This window comes from Condylura cristata, unplaced genomic scaffold (genome assembly GCF_000260355.1).
Source record: "Condylura cristata isolate star-nosed mole 26May11 unplaced genomic scaffold, ConCri1.0 scaffold00032, whole genome shotgun sequence".
Lineage (NCBI taxonomy): Eukaryota > Metazoa > Chordata > Mammalia > Eulipotyphla > Talpidae > Condylura > Condylura cristata.
In genome coordinates, this window is record NW_004567133.1 from 14,259,011 (window position 1) to 14,274,670 (window position 15,660).

Below are 15,660 nucleotides of genomic sequence, written 5' to 3' on the forward strand. Positions count from 1 at the left end.
ATTACGGATCCTTCCCCTTAAACCCATTGGCCTTTAAGACATTAGACCATCAGACCACCCACCCCCCCCGCCCATACCTTCTGTGCCGCCCTCAGGTGTATATATATGACTGTTGTAAGAATAAACGCTCTCTCTCTCTGCTGCACAATCGATTGACTCTCTGCCTTCTCCTTTCGTCAACCCTGGGACCCCAATCCTCGGCCTTGCTGGTCAAGGCCCCCTACAAGTGAGTCGCTGCTATTCTCAGCAAGATGGCACTGCCGGCTGGAAGGAGGGTGTGCTGCTGCCCAGCTGCCGAGCACACGTCTGCCCAGTGCACGAGGAAGCGCGAAGGGCCAGTGCCAAGGGCTCTGTCAGGACACAGGCAGATAGGATCCTGGATCGGGCACTTGACTCCACAGTCTCTAAACTCATTACAAGGAAGGCGCTTCGCTGTCCCTCAGGAGGCAGAAGAGCCGAGAAATTAAATGAGAAAGTTCCCGGAGGGCAGCTAAGCGGCATGTCGCTGAGCCCTGGCAGGGAAGGCTGCTCTCTGAAGCAGCCAAGGCAACAGGAGCACCCCTGGAGGCGCAGAGCTCTGCTGGAGAGGAGCTGGAGTGTGGGCTCCCTCTGGCTCCGCCTGGGGGGCCGGGCACGACCCAGCCCCTGCTGACACAGGACACCCTCGAGTCTCTCGGGGTGCACAAGCTGTGACAAGTTGGTCCTGTGGGAAGTCAGCCCAGAAGGAGAGCATTCGGCCTGCACCCCAAAGCACAAAGGGGGCCATAAAGGAGAGGGGTGTCGGGCACAGGGAGGGAGGGCAGTGGCTCCGCAGAGACTTCTTGGCGGAGGAGACGGACGAGAGTTCTGGGGGTGCAAAGGACGGTGGCCAGAGAACGGAGACCCAGTGGGATAGAGCCCAAAGAGCGCAATGGGCCAGAGGAGAGGGGGGCCCCGAGGGTTCCAACATGACCGACCACCTTCTCGGCCAACAGCCGCGAGCGGCAGCCATGGGCGATGCTACCCCAGACACTGTGCTGAGGAAGGAGAAGCGACAGGCTGGCAGTGCCAGCGCTCTGGGCCAGCCTGGGACGGCCAGAGTTCCTGCGCACCTGGTGGGGGTGAGGCAGGGCGCCTCCGACTGAGGCACCTTGGCAGCGGCTGGAAGGACGACGGTGAGCCCCCGGGACTACCACACCGTGTTGGAGGGCATGGACATGGGCACGCCGGGCTGCTTTACGCCCCTCACAGACGCTACCAGCTTTCCCCGCCTGGGCAGGGCCGCAGGGAGCGTCCTCTGCTCGCCTCCCGGCACACATGCCAGCCTCGGAGCTTCTGCGCGGGCGTGGGACAGCTCTCCAGAGTCACCACGTCCACAAGAGATCCTGCGCCTCGAGACCTGGTAGTGGGCAAATAATTGCCGTGGTGGGACTTAAGAAAAAAAATATGTTTTTTTTCCCCCCAGCTTGCTAAAGATCAGCCAAGATTGCAATACGCAGTGCTCAAATATTAATGGAGTTCTGAAGGGAAAGGCAGCAATTATTCTCAATTATTCAAAAGAGAGTAAGAGCTGAGAAGAACTCCTCTAAGTAGTGATTTTAATCAGCTGTCCAAAAATTCAAGGGGAAAAAAGCAGCTGTGGTGCGGGTTAAGTATGTTCAGAAGCCAGAAGAGCAGGCTTTACAGCTAGAAGGAGAAAATGGATAATGACAAACAAGTAATTTAGCAGCCCCGGAAATATTCCGGACAACACTTAATGCCCGCGGAGGGTCAAGTGCCTTACAATCTATGTCAGCTTCCAAGCCAACAGATTCACCCTAGCTGAGGCTGTTCCTCAAGCGCGGCCGAGACACGCTAAGTCGGGGCTGCTGGACAACCGGTCTGTGGATCGGGAAGGCCGGACCCCCCACCCCCACCCCCACGCTAGCTGGCCGAGGGTGTCACCAGGGATGGCCTGAGCCAAGTCTTTACGAGCCTCCTGCAAATATTCCCAATGTTGTGTCGCTATATCCAGCGGGCAGATAAGGCCTGAACGCCTTGCTTTCAACGAGCCGCTACCCACAACCTCCACGTGAAGTTACAGAGGGCAGTGACGAGCCGGCCATGCCGACGTCACCAGCTGCTGCGGAGTCTGAGCTCACTCGTTCTCTGACTCGACACCAACTGTGTGCGGGCGAAGTGTGAGGCGCAGAGAAGACTGAGACCGCACGGGCCGGCTCTGTGCTCTAGCTCTACAGGGTCATGAGGAGAGAGCTGTGCCTCTGGCAGTCTGCAGGGAACTGAGAAAGGACCCAGACAAGCGAGAGCTGACGCTTGCAACGCAGGAGGCGGCGGCCCTGCAAGGCCTGTGACCCGAGACACCAGGTGACTCCTGGTTCGTGCTGTGCTCCATGCACGGGTGTGCAGGGCGGGAGCAGAAGGAAAACACTCCTGGCTCTGAGTGACTCGTCTGTGAAGTGCCCTTGGCTTTTGCCTGGATTTTAACTTGATGTTCTAGAAAAGTCCTCCCAAGAAGTCCCGTGTGCAAACCCACATCCACACCTGCATCCACACACACACACACACACACCTGGAGCGCACCAGTGTCTCTCCCGGGACCATTCTGGCAGGATAACGCGCACAACTGCTCTCCCGAAGATGAGGGATGAGGGCGGCCCGCAGAGGCTGGCAAAGACGAGCAGCCGACCTCCCCTAGAGCTTCAGAGGAAACACAGGCTGGGCCACATGACTGGCCCAGTGAGAGCCCGCTGCCTCCTGACCTCTGACAACTCGCGTGCGGGTGTAAGTGCTGGGCTCGCGGTCACCTGTTATGGCGGCACTAGGACGTGGCAGACGCGTGGGGGAGACAGGGTGCACGGAAGGAAAGATGCCCCACTCGGCACCGCTCACACACTGTGTCTCCAGCGCTCCCAAGGGGTCCTCCACCCACGCCAGGGCGCCCCCATGAGCACAACTTACCTGCCTTTTTCTAAGGCCGTGAGCTCTGTGTCCCGACAGCGAGCTCAATCACCCTGCGCTCTGGAGGGCGGCCAGTGGCAGACCCCTCCATCAGCATCCTGCCCGGTGCCCCGCTGCCCACCCCCTCCAGGGCCCTGGCGTCACAGGAATCTGCCCACCCCAGGAAATCTGCCCGCCTCAAGGAGCAGCAAGGAGCTTTCCGAGGCTCAGCCAGAGCCACTGGCTCTTCCTCAGGCTGGCGTATGCATTGTTAATGGGGATTTCAATGCATAATTTCTCCAACCGGTTGAGTTATCTGCGGCTTAGGGGGAAGTGATCTGCCTGCCTTAATGCCAAATGAACTTTCAGAGACTGACTCCATTATCCTAAGAAGGGATGACAGGCTCACAATTCTTATTTGCTCACTGAGCAATCATGTAGACTTTTAGTAGCATCATCAAAACTGCGGGGGCCACCCCCACCCACGTGCTGGCCGAGCCCATTTGCACAGAGGCAGACCATGCTGCGGGCCAGGCCTGTCCCCTGGCGCTGGGCCCCATGAACCAGGACACATAACAGGTGCTCACTAAATTCTTGCAGGATGAACAAAGGCCAGTCAGCCAGCCAGCTTGCTAAGGGCTCACAAGCCCCTTCTCTGGGCCCTGCATGAACACACAGAATCAAATAATGTCCATAAATCACGAACCTTCATGGGGGAATGACCCACAATAATAAAAGGCTCCCCTGAGGAACCACACTAAGCAAGTAATGCCCATCCAAGTTCAAACAGATATCCTGACAACTACACACGAGAACCAGAATATTTTGATCCAGAACAGGGCTCCGCAAACTGACCCACACGCCAAAACCAGCTGTCCCTAGTCTTAAAAATAAAACAGAACAGGGTCGCGGCCATCTGCGCTCCCACTATCTGGCCACTCTCACGCCGAGGTGGTAGAGGTGAGTATTTTCCACTCAGATGCCACAATGCACAAAACCGAAAACAGTTACTCTCTGGCCTCTCTGGGACAAGCTGGCCAAACCCTCATGAAAGAAAATGACACCCAAAAGCAAGTCACCACGAGCGGCCGCCAGCTTTATAAACGAAGGAGCCGGCCGCCGAGGGCCGCGCAGGTACGGTACCTTGTTCCCGATGGCCTTCTTGGGAGGGAAGTTGTAGGCCCTCACTTGAGGGTATTTGTTCTGCAGCTTGTGGTGCAAAGCCCTGAACTCCGCGTACCTCCGGTAAACATTCCACTCGTCGTCTTTTATCCGGATGTAGACCTGGCAGGAAGAGGAAGAAAATGTTAGCTTCTCTGAAAACTCTCAGGGCACAGGGGCGGGCTTTGGACAGGCTCCGCCATGCACGGGTGAGCCTGCCCGGAGCTGGGGCTCGCGGCCTGCTGAGCTCCCAGGGGCACACGGCGCGGGAAAACTCAGGCCCGTCTGCGAACCACCTGCTGTGCCATGATCCAGCTCCAGGGAGACCAGCAACTCATCCCAGGGCCGGTTTCCGCCCCGAGTCTCCAGGGGCAGGCTGCCGCGGGGAGAGGCCGGCCGGGAGGAGGGCAGGGATGACGTCGCAGGGGGCGAGACAACTGGGCAGAGCTCATCTCTGTTTTAATCGTTGTGTGGCTTTCTGAGAGACTCTTCCGAGGGCACAAAATGTTTCGGCAGCTTTTTCCAGGCCTTCACACCTCCCAGGCCGCACAGCCACCCGCGCACAGGGAAACAGCAAAGCAAACCGATGCATTTTAGAAAATTACAGGAGTTAAGACGATTACACGAGCCCAGATCTGCGGTGATAAATAGCTACTGCAATCCGCGACCAGCAGATGCCAATACCCGCCGCACGAAGCTTGGAGCTGCCAATTAGAACAGTTGGGCTTTAACAGATTAAAGACATGAGCATCTCTGACGCGCGTGACAAGTCGTGACGCTCCTGCTCGGAACACATCTCTGGGGCTCCTCCCGCCGGGCCCACGGCTGCTTCCGTGGCTGTCCCCGTGGCATAAGCTCGCCCACCCCCCACCCCCCACCAAAAATCATCTACTGTTCCATCATTTGTAGGTCACTGGCTCCCTCCACCGGGCCACACCCACTGGGCCAGCGCCTCAGACTGGGCCCACTCGACACTGAAAGGCAGCCACTGGGCACTGCTGCCTCCATTCTATCCAGTGCCCATGGGCTACTGGGGAGGGTCCGGGGAGGGTCCGGGGAGAGTCCTCGCAGGGCCCCCAGCCGACCAAGGCCAGGCCCAAGCCCCGGGGACTGTGCCTGCTGCTGGGCGGGCGCAGATCCAATTCCGGCTTCTCTGGCTGTTTTGTGATGAGGGTCTAGAAGAAATTCAGCAGGAGTGGGGTAGCCCGCTGCCAAACCCAAGAGTAAAGTGACATTTCCAGGACTCCCATAAAATGTAAATCTCCTCACACTGACCCTTGCGTCGCCCACCATGTGCTGCGGCTGGCCAGACACGCCCGGCGCCCCCCCTCACCCCGTGGTGTGAAGCCCCTTCTGCAGACACAGGCGGGACTCAGAGAGCGCCCCTCACTTGTCGGGGGTGGGGGGCGGAGGCAAGGGAAAGGCTCCAGCCCAGCTCGGGGAGCGCTGTCCCTCCTGCAGCGTGCTGTGGCGACCTGCGGCTGGGTCCCCGGGATCACATCGCCTCGTGCCCCCGCCAGCACTCCTGGCCCTGGGAACAGCAGCAGCTGCTTCTTCTGGGGCCCGAGTGTCCCTTCCTGGGCAGATCATTTGTCCTCAGAATGGGCTCCTTGGTTCCAGAAGTCCCAACTGCACCTTCTCAGTTTCCCTTTGGGAACCGAACGCCACTAAAACCTCCCCAGTGGCCTGAATTGCCCTTTGACAGACCTGCTTTCGGCATCTGAAAGGGGAAACTTGTCCTGTGAACTGTCATCCTGGAAAGACACTTAACCAAGTCGTGAACTTACTTCACTGAAGGACCGGAAGGGCTTGTGCCTCAAATTGCTAGGCTGTTGGTTGGTTGGTTGGTTGGTTTTGCTTTACTTTGAGGGGCTCGCCCTTCCAAATTAAGCTTGCTAGGCTTCAAATCTTCCTGCCTGAGCCACAAAGATAAAGACTCCCTGGAGGAATACAGAACAGCTGACCTCTTTGGCAAGACCCAAGTTCCCTTTTAAAGCAAGCAATAAAAATCCATTTCAAGTCCAAGCTCCTTGACTCAACAACAACAACAACAAAAATAGGAAGCTAATATCTATTATCAGGAATTGGGGCAAAACTTTTCTGTTTTAAGAGGTAGTTTGGGGTTGAGATTTTGATCCCACTGGGGAGAATACGAAGTCAGGCCTTCCCAGCATTAGGTAAGTTGGGCAGGGGAAGGTCACAATGAACAGAGTCCATGGAGAAGATCAAGACACTGAGAAGATTAAGACCACCCACTGGAATGTCCTCTCAGTTTTCCCCAAGTCCCTCCCCAGTCATCAAGCCACCCACTCTGCCGGGCACTCTTGCCTGCGTCCTTTAACAGGTCTTTGAACTTAACCTAAAGGGAATCATGCAGAGAGTGTTTTGTATCTGGTTTCTTTCACTGTTTGTGTAGAGGAATCCTTTGTGTGTGTTCTTTGCTGCGTAATATCCCACTGTACAAATATGCTATAATTTACCTACCTGTTCTGCTGGGATGGCAATTTGGGTTGTTTCCAATGGGACTATTAGGGGTAAGCCTGCTGTGGGGGTTCATACACATGGCTTCTGTACCCTTTCTTTTGGGATCATAAATCTTTTGGTCAATGATCTCTTGGGATCATAGCTCTCAATGTCAATGTTAACATCATAAAGCTATTAGAAGAAAACACAGGAGAATATCGTCACGGTCTTGAGCTCTGATCAAATTCTTACTTGGAGCACAAAAGGACACAAAGAACCTTCTGGGTCCTGCAACTGTCTTCCATCTCTGGGCAACGGTTACATACCTGTATACACAGGTGTATACAGAAGTAAAGGCTAATTGAAATATATATGTAAGATTTATGCACCTGACATATTCAACATGGATTTAAAATCAAAAGCAAAAATGATAGTTCTGCCTTTGCTGTCCTCAGAAAGATGAATTTTTACCCCAATTTATGGCCCTAGGATGTCAAAACTCAGCTCGAATGGGTGACCCGACTTGAAGTCAGGTGTCTGTGTGAGAGGGGTTCAGGATCCACTCAGTCTCAGGCCTCAGCAACCTGACTAGAATTCCTACTCCATCCCTTGCTAGCCAAGTGGTTCTGGGTTAATGAACTCACCTCTTCAACACCCACACTCCCAGCCACTCCCCAACACACACCCCCTCCCCGAGGGAAGGAGCAGGAGGGAAAGGGTGAAGGCCAGCAGGGAGAATGAGGCGCTAACGCATCTTTGAAGTCAGCTGAAGTCCCAGATGTGCTTGAAGCATTTGCTGGGTCTGGGCTCTTCAGCCGGTACACCCCGGCCTTGCCCGCCAGAGCGGGCGAGGCGTGAGGAGCCGCACGGGCGGCGGGGAGAGAGGCCCTGGCTCTCCTTGTGAGCCGCGCCCCTGGGGGTGATACTCCACCCGAGATTCCCCACCTGTACAAGGGGACCACACCCAGCCTGCTGGGCGGATGCGGAGGCAGCTGCCCCGCCCTGAGCAGGGACTGTAACCCATCGTGTCATCCACCTTTGTGTACACAAAGGTCCCTACTACAGAATTAGGGGTAATTATAGGGTGTGCAATCATGAAATTAAAGCAGGTAATTACTATGCCTAATTAGTTGTCAAATGCTAGGCGGGAGAAGAAACACAAACAATGCACTGCCTGTGGGTAGGGCAGCTAAGCATCCCCTTTGCTTCCCAAAAGCCGTCAACAAAAGCAGCAGTCTGGACAATGACCCTCCTGGGCGGGTGTCCAAGAACCAAAACATGTCAGTGTGACTCAGGCGCTCGCACACCTCTGCAGGCCGGCGGGCACTCACGGCTCTGCCGCAGCAGCGCCAGGCTCCCTGGGCACGCGGCTATTTCAGGAGGAAGCCGGCGCGGGAGAGGCGCGATGCGGACGGAAGCTCTGTCACAGCAGACCTGCGCAGCAGCCCGCCGGGTGCGGCCACAGAACTCTGGAGCAACGCCCGTCTGCACCTCGCAGGTGTGGAGACAACCAGGCAGGACACCCCCTTCCTCACACAGGCCAGTGCGCCCTGTGCCTTTCAGACATCAGGCGAGCGAGTCTCCTCTCACCTTCCTGTGACCTGGACACGCCAGCACGTGTATCGCCCGTGTCTTGGAGACGACAGGGCACAGCCAGCTGCACCTGGGTGGCCCAGGCGTCTTGCCAGCCTCTTCACACATGCCACCTGCCTGAGGGCAGGAGCTGGGACCATGGGGAGCGAGGGCGTCCACTGGCCCTCTGGGGACGCTGCCCAGAGCGGAGGCCATGTGGCCAGGGGGGGCAAGGGCCGCACACTGCAATGCCCAGCCCCTGCTGCAGGCTGAGAAAGACAGAGGCAGTCCGCTGATAAGAGACTGCAAAGAACCGCTTCAGAAGTGGCCTGGTCCTAATTCATTTTGCTTCCTTAATATCCGAGGAATGAAATGATTTGTGTTTTGGTTGGCAGCCCCTGCTAATGTATCCTAACAAAACTTTCCTTTTAATGAAATGGCTTCATGTGTTATTAACTATAAGTGTCTTCGTTGCTAGAACAAAATGCCTGAATTACTGTATGACCACGCTGATGGAGTGATATTATTGCAGCCAAACGCTGAGAATGTGATAAATAACTTAGCCAGAGAAAAACGACGTTTCAGTTGGCTGGGTTATGCAAATGAGGCTGGCTAGTAAAAATGGAAATGCATTATTTACTAAGATGTGCCACGCCGCCCCACGTACCCTCCGAGGAGGAGATGTGGCACAAATGGCTTAGGAGTGGCACAGGCCCAGCCAGCCTGCTCTCCCCAGAACGGCCAGGGCTGACCCGCAGGCTCTTCCGGTCGGGGATGTGGACAGGACAGGAAGGAGGCCAGGCTGGCCCAGATTCTGCAGGCCAGGAGGGATGGGAGGACGCGCGGAATGTGGGGTAGGCCACGTTCCAGATGTCAGAATAAAGACAGGGCCTTTGTCACTGCTGTTCCCTTCACCTACAATGCTTGTCCCCTCACTCCCTTTGGCTCTGGCTCAAATGCCACTGCTACCGCCCAGCTCAGCCACCACCTGGCACTGCACTTCTCTGTCTGCTCCTCTCAAGCAGAGAATTAGCTCCACAAGCCAGGGCCTTGCTGGCCTGTGTCTACTGCTGCGCCCCATCCCCGACAGAGACCCAATACAGTCACCGAGATACATTTCTACACAGGGTGGGTGGGTGGATGGGATGGACACAGGCACTTTTGCTCAGATGTCCAGAGGAACATAGCTGAGCAGTCGACAGGTTGCGCCCACGCCAGCCCGTGAGGCAGGACATAGCTGCACCTGCACATATGCTCCAGAAACGTCTCATCCACAGGCCAGGGCTGCTGCGAGCCCACCCTTTGACTCTGAGTTAACATCCGGGACTAGACAGGTCACGGGCAGGGCTCTGAGGACAACCAGGTGCAGATGGACCTAGAGGACCTGTGTGGCCCCTCCTGCTAACGGACCCTCCAACTGCCTCAGCCCACGGCAGAGCCTCTGCTTAGCCGGAGGCCTCTGCAGCCATCAGGCCTGCCTGCTGCCAACAACCGGAAAATGAAGGCGGGGCAGCAGCAAGCTGGTCCCTTCAAGGGGTTGGAGACCCCTTCTCCTGAGGCTGGGCCAGAGCCCCGGGGCCACTTCTGGGGACTGTAAACTCTGGTGCAGCGACCGTGCATCTCCCCAGGCTGCACCCCCCAGCACCGGCTGTTCCACCGACGAGCTAGTCTGGCCTCCGTGGTGTAAGGGGACATGAGAACAGGCCCAGCTGGGGCTGCGGGGTTGAACAGGCAAGTGGAAGAAGCACTGCACCCTCCTCCCCACCCTCAGCCGGCGGGGTGACGGGGCCACCTCAGGTAGCCGTGCACGAGTCTGGCGACCCCTTAGGGTCAGCTTCAGCATGGGGCATCAGCAGCATCGGGGACCGTGGAGACATTCACCAGTGGGTCTTCGAGTGCACATGAGCTGTCCTTGGGGACTGAGAATAGGTCTGGTCATTCTGATGAAGCTGGTCTCAGCACTCAGGTTGCTGGGGGCTCCCGGGACCAGTCAGGGAATCGAAAGGAAACATGACTTTATCGAGCAGGTGCACGTCCAGCCTGAACGTGAGTCACACGCTTTCTGGATGCAGGACACTAAATGCTGCACCGAGTCTCAGATGCATCATTCGCTATGGGATGGGCACGCAGGTACTGTCGGCTGCACAACTTTTTCTATGTACTCCCTACTCCCTCCGTAACACGGCCGCTGCGGCTGGGGTCAGCATCCCTGGGAAAGCAGGAGAACCTCCTGGATCTCTCTTCACAGATAGAAATACCAGCCACATCTTCTTGGGCTTGAGAAACTTTCAGAAATTATTCTGAAATAATTTAGCGTAGGCACTGCTTCGAGCTACTGAAATGTGTGTTCATGCGTGGCTCTTCGCCCCAAATAAGGCCTGAAGAGTTCCAATCAAAACGTGAACAGGGGGCATCTCCAGATGTGGGAAGATTTTTATTACCTGTACTATCTCCTTGGTTTCATTATGGTTGGGGAGTTTTCCAAATTTCTTCCCTCAATTGAATACTGAGACTTTGGTGAAAGAAGAATTAAATGCAATTTCTCAAGGTTAAGTGGGGTTTCCGGTGGGACGCCTCCCTGTCCCCTCCAAACACAACTGGATGCATGTTAACATGGAGACAGAAGTCCCTGAAGTCAGATGGGATGACCTCTGTCATCCAGGAGCAAGAGGAGAGGACACTTCCGCCCGTGGAGAGGGTGGCGGTGTGGTGTGAGGACCAGGCAGCCCCGCCCAAGGCGGGAGACTGAGCCAGGCACCCCATGTGATGGCTGAGACCTGGGTGTCTGCCGTAGTGGGGTCCACACTGGGTTTATGTAGCATGAAGACATTTAAAGGAAGACCCTCCCAGAATATCTGGTGCTCCAAATTGTTTCTCCAAGTGCCTTAATTTAAAGTGCAAAATGAGGAGAAATACAGCCACCCCCACCAGGATTGTGTTTAAGATCAGCCAGTTGGCTTGGGATGCAAATAAAAAAACGGCCAATATTAGCAAAAGCTATGTGCTTGCACTAAAGAGTTTACACATCAGTGAGGCAGACAGACATAGGAAAAGACAGCAGAATAAAGGTTCTGACGGAGGGAAACATAAAGAGCATAAGACCGAAGCGGTATGGAATGCACATGGAGGCCATCAAGGAAGGCTTCCTGGAGGAAGCAGTATCTGAGCAAAGTAAAGGACAGGGAAGAGGGAGGTGGAAGAGCGCAATCTGGCTCAAAGCCACACAGGACAAGTGTTCTTCTTCGCTTGATTATACCAAGGTCTTTCCAAATCAAATGTTCTTAACAACAGGACATTAGTAAGAATGAAATGATTTTATAGAAGAGTTTAGCATCTGAACAAGCAGTACACTCAACTCTGGAAATACTAATGAAATGTGCCCCCCAAAGCTGGCTCTGAATAAATGCACTGGGACTGTTGAGTGCATTGGGGGGTTCCAAGATGTGGGCTGAGTGATCAATTATCATTCAGCCAAGTGGTTCTTGTACAAACGAATGGGCTGGGCAGGCAATAATTCAGCAAGGATGCCCATTAGTGTCCTTTCCAATGTGATTAAGAATGACCCTCTTCTCCCTGCTGCAGCTAATTGCCCTGGAAGGAGCCGGCAGCTTCTCTCGAAAAGCAGCACTCAGCCCACGCCAGACTCTGCTCGGCCTCTACGGGACTGGACGCATCTCGCCTGGAGAGACCCTCGAGCCAGTCCAACAGTGACCCTGGTCCTCTTCACAACCACAGACTCTGATTGCCAGGAGGAGAAACTAATTTGCTACTTCAGGAAAATGGGATTTGCTGGAAAGATACACAGAGAATCAAGCCTGAAAGTGCTCTTGGGCCTTCAGAGCCAAAGAGCTGCCAGAACTGAGACAGGTAGCTGCCACCCCACACTCGCTCAGCTTCTCCATGAAAGCTCAACTGATCTGCTCTGTCTCGCGCTTCCTCTGCTTCCTGATTTCATGCCCAAACATGACACTCCTCTACCTCAGCCCTCCACACTCGGACCAACCCAACCAACATTGGCCAGATCCCAAACATTCAGAAGACAGTGTCCACGGTGAACACTGTTTTACTGGACCCAGCCTTGAGCAAAGCTCAGCCTCTGTGCATCCTGGACTGGGGGCCCAGTCCAGCCTTGATGCTAAAGTCAGGCACGAGATTGTGGTCTGGCCAGCCAAAGCCCTGCCTGCACCATGAAAGGACATTTTGTCCAAGCCAAGCCACCAGGAACCTGTACAACTAGGAACTGGTGTGTTTTTTAATTATGTGTGGCCCATGATGATGTAAGCTCAGAGCAGCTGGTGGCCTGGGGAAGGAGGGGAGCCTACCAGAGGATAATGCCTCTGGGGGTGCGGGAGGGGTGCAGAGCAGAAGGGTGGAAAGAGATTGAGTTCCTGGATCAAGCTGTACCTGAATTCTGGCTACATAAATGAATACATTCGGTTTTGTTTAAGCCAGTTTAAGGTGAGGGCTTTGCTACTTGCAATCAAAAGAATTCAGACCGAAAGAGAATCTGATCAGGCCCAGCAACTGGACAGTGGTCCCCCGGGGGGACCCACTCTGGGCCGACAAGCTATAGCAAGTGCCTGCCTGTGTATGGAAGGGTAGTGAGGAGGCTGGTGGAGAAGCTGAGGAGACGCAAACATCCCAAAGAATATGCTTCCTTGGTGTCCAAAGTCTTCCCACTTCTGCCCTTTAACTTATCTGCACAAAAAGCGAAGCTACTTCTGGGCGCCACACTGGCCTGGCAAGGGTGGGCTGGACAGGGTGGCACCAGCAGCGGGCACACAAGCGCTCCCCTCTTACCCTAGAAACAGAATGAGTGGTGATTTGCTAGCGGGGAAAAAAAAAAAAAAAGAAAGAAAGAAAGAATAGGCCTCTCCACTTAGAACTGACCCAGGAACAAACATGGATTCCCAGGCGTCACGAGCAGGGCAGGTGCTCACCCCGACCTGTGCTCTCCTTTCTCCCAGGCCTCTGAGCTCCCCAGAAGGAGTCGGCACCCTGCCTGGGCATTACAGAGCCCCAGCCCAGCCCAGTGCAGGTGGGAAGCTGTGAGAATGGGCGGAGATGCTCCAAGATGCGATCTTAGCCGAAAAGGTACAAAGGTGCACGCAGGGCCAGGGGGCGGGGGGTGGGGGTGGGGAGGGGCACCTCCCAAAAAGCCTCCCCAAGGCCTCATGTGTTTACACCTGTCACCGAGCGCCCAGGTGAGGCCGCTCAGGCTCCACCCAAGCGTCACAGATGTCCTGCTCTACACAGCTGCCGGCCTGTGCTGCGGTCTTTGCTGTGCTCTTGAAAAGCATCCAATTAAAGAAATTTTGCTGCAGTCATTTCAAAGAATAAAAACAAGCAGAACAACAGAACATTTCCAGTATGATAGGAGAGTTCCGTGCACCTCTGGCGAATGTGAGCCTAGAAAGAGGCTTCAGTCATCAGAAGGGTCCCGGGTCACCCCCACAATGGAGTCCACGGACACCGGTAATGCTCACTCACTCCACACGCTCACTCTCCTGGGGCCTGTGGAAGGCCAGAGGGAAAGTCTGTTCTTAAGGAAGTCTTGATGGGCAAGGTGGGGCTGGGATGGACATGTAGTCACAGCTCAGGCTGGCCGGGCGCTGTGGTCATCTGGTCTCCGCGTGACTGCGTAAAGCACGTGTGGCCGGGGCCTCCCCTGAAGGCCTGGAGCCGGGAGGTGGCGGCGACTTGATTTGAACTGTCCTTTCCAGGCCCAAACCTGTCAGCCAGAGTCTACAGGCACAGGCCTCTTGAGTGAGGCGCCATCTAGGCCACTGCACAAGCCCGCCATCCGTGCAGGGAAAACTGGGAGGCCAGACAGGTAACTCCCGTGACAGAGGCAAGGAGGAAGGTACTGGGTCTGAGACCAAGGAGGGACCAGACAGGAGCAGGGAGTGGAGGAGGAGGGCTTCCCGCACCGGCTGGAGAGCCCAAGTGGCAGCAGGCAGCCACCGCCACCTAGAGGTCTGCGGTGGACATGGCAGGCCTTGGCCGAACTTCCCTCAGCTGGGACAGACCAGGAAGGGCCTGAACAGACCTCTGATGGGGCAGACCAGGGGCTAGAAGGCTCAGCCTCGAGGGACAGCAGCTGCGGGTTCTTTTTAATGCTGTCGTACACCAAGGTCTGACTGGTCGCCCAAGTGGGACTCCGGTCTCTGGGGTGGACAGGCTCGGGTCTTCTCGAAAGGACAAGAAGCCTGTCCCTGTGATGCGGCTGCCTTCCACCTCTCCGTGCCACCGTCAGAGCGGTGCCTCCAACGCACACGAACGCCCGTCAAGTCTCAAGGCTGTGGAAATGCCTGGACGTGGCTTTAAGAGCGCAGCAGTTTCCCATTAAAGCCAGCAGCGGGCAGCCCTGCCCAGCAGCGCCTGGCAGGCCTGGAAACTCTCCACTGGCCACTGAATCAATAAACTCAACTGGAAGATCCCCAAACGCCTGGCTGTATCACTTCTAGTAGGGTTCTGGGCATGCAATTCTTTCAACCTTTTCTAAAGAATTCTCTGTAGCCATTAGGAAATGCATTTGGCTCCCAGAGGCCTAATCATGGTGGGTGTAATGTATCTTCCTGTGTGCAACCAGATGAGAGGAAAAACAGTACAGGACTGTTTCAGCTGCACCAGAGTCACGAGAGACCAAGTACCTTCCAGCGTTCTGTTCTGCCATCCTCGCTATACGGTGGCCATCCTAAAGGTCACCTCATGGGCCAAGGTGACTGCTGGAGCGCCAGCTCCCTCATCTGAAGCCCAGACACCAAGGAAGAGGAAAGAGGAGCAGGACAAGGCATATAGCACTGACATGAGCTACGTCCTTTAAGCAGACCTCCTGGAATATCACACCCAGCCCACCCACCAATCTCTCACTGGCAAACTTGGGTCCCACAGCTATAGGTAGCTGCAAGGGAAGCTGAGAAATTTGGTGATTTCCAGTTGGGCACATTGCTGGGTCTCTGTTATTAGGACGTAAGTGAGAATAAGACATTCTGAGTAAGCAACGAGTAGATAGCCACATTCATACACACACACACAAATAAATATACAAACACACACACACACACAATGACACATCTTGATGGAAGGAAGGCCAGCAAACAAAGAGAATCCTGAGATACCACCTCTGCCCTCTTCGTGCCTATAGTCAGACTGAGGACTAAGAGAAAGCAGCTGAAGAACAAATGGTCTTGCTGCTCAGAATCCTTCTGCACCTGGGCCCCTGTGCCAGGAGAAAGTGGGTGCTTCACTGCTGGCCAAAATGAAGGCCAACCCCAAGTGCCACATTATATTCCTCTCCCTAACAAACAACCTCAAAGTGACAAAAGAAGTGACAACTGCAGTCAGACAGGGTGCAGGTCTGGCTGAAAAGCAGCTTGGCAAGGGCAGCGCCGAGGTCGGGGACTAGACAGAAGAGACAGGTCTGCTCGGGGCACCACGCCTACCCGAGCCCCGGGCCCCAGCTCTCTCCTCGCACCCGGGGTCTGGGAGTCGCACTGCAGCCCACCTTACCCTACACCCCAAACCCCAGGGCTGCGCCCCGTACCC

At 55.4% G+C, this 15,660-nt stretch overlaps 1 protein-coding gene across 1 annotated transcript in view; it reads right to left on the reverse strand.

The window, feature by feature from the left end:
- The window catches only part of SNX29 (sorting nexin 29), a 234,055-nt gene that overhangs the window by 16,631 nt on the left and 201,764 nt on the right, over positions 1–15,660 (reverse strand). Inside the window, exon 18 of the mRNA XM_004692119.2 lies at positions 4,060–4,200. Coding sequence (XP_004692176.1) covers positions 4,060–4,200 — 141 coding nt within the window. The remainder of the gene's footprint in view (positions 1–4,059; positions 4,201–15,660) is intronic.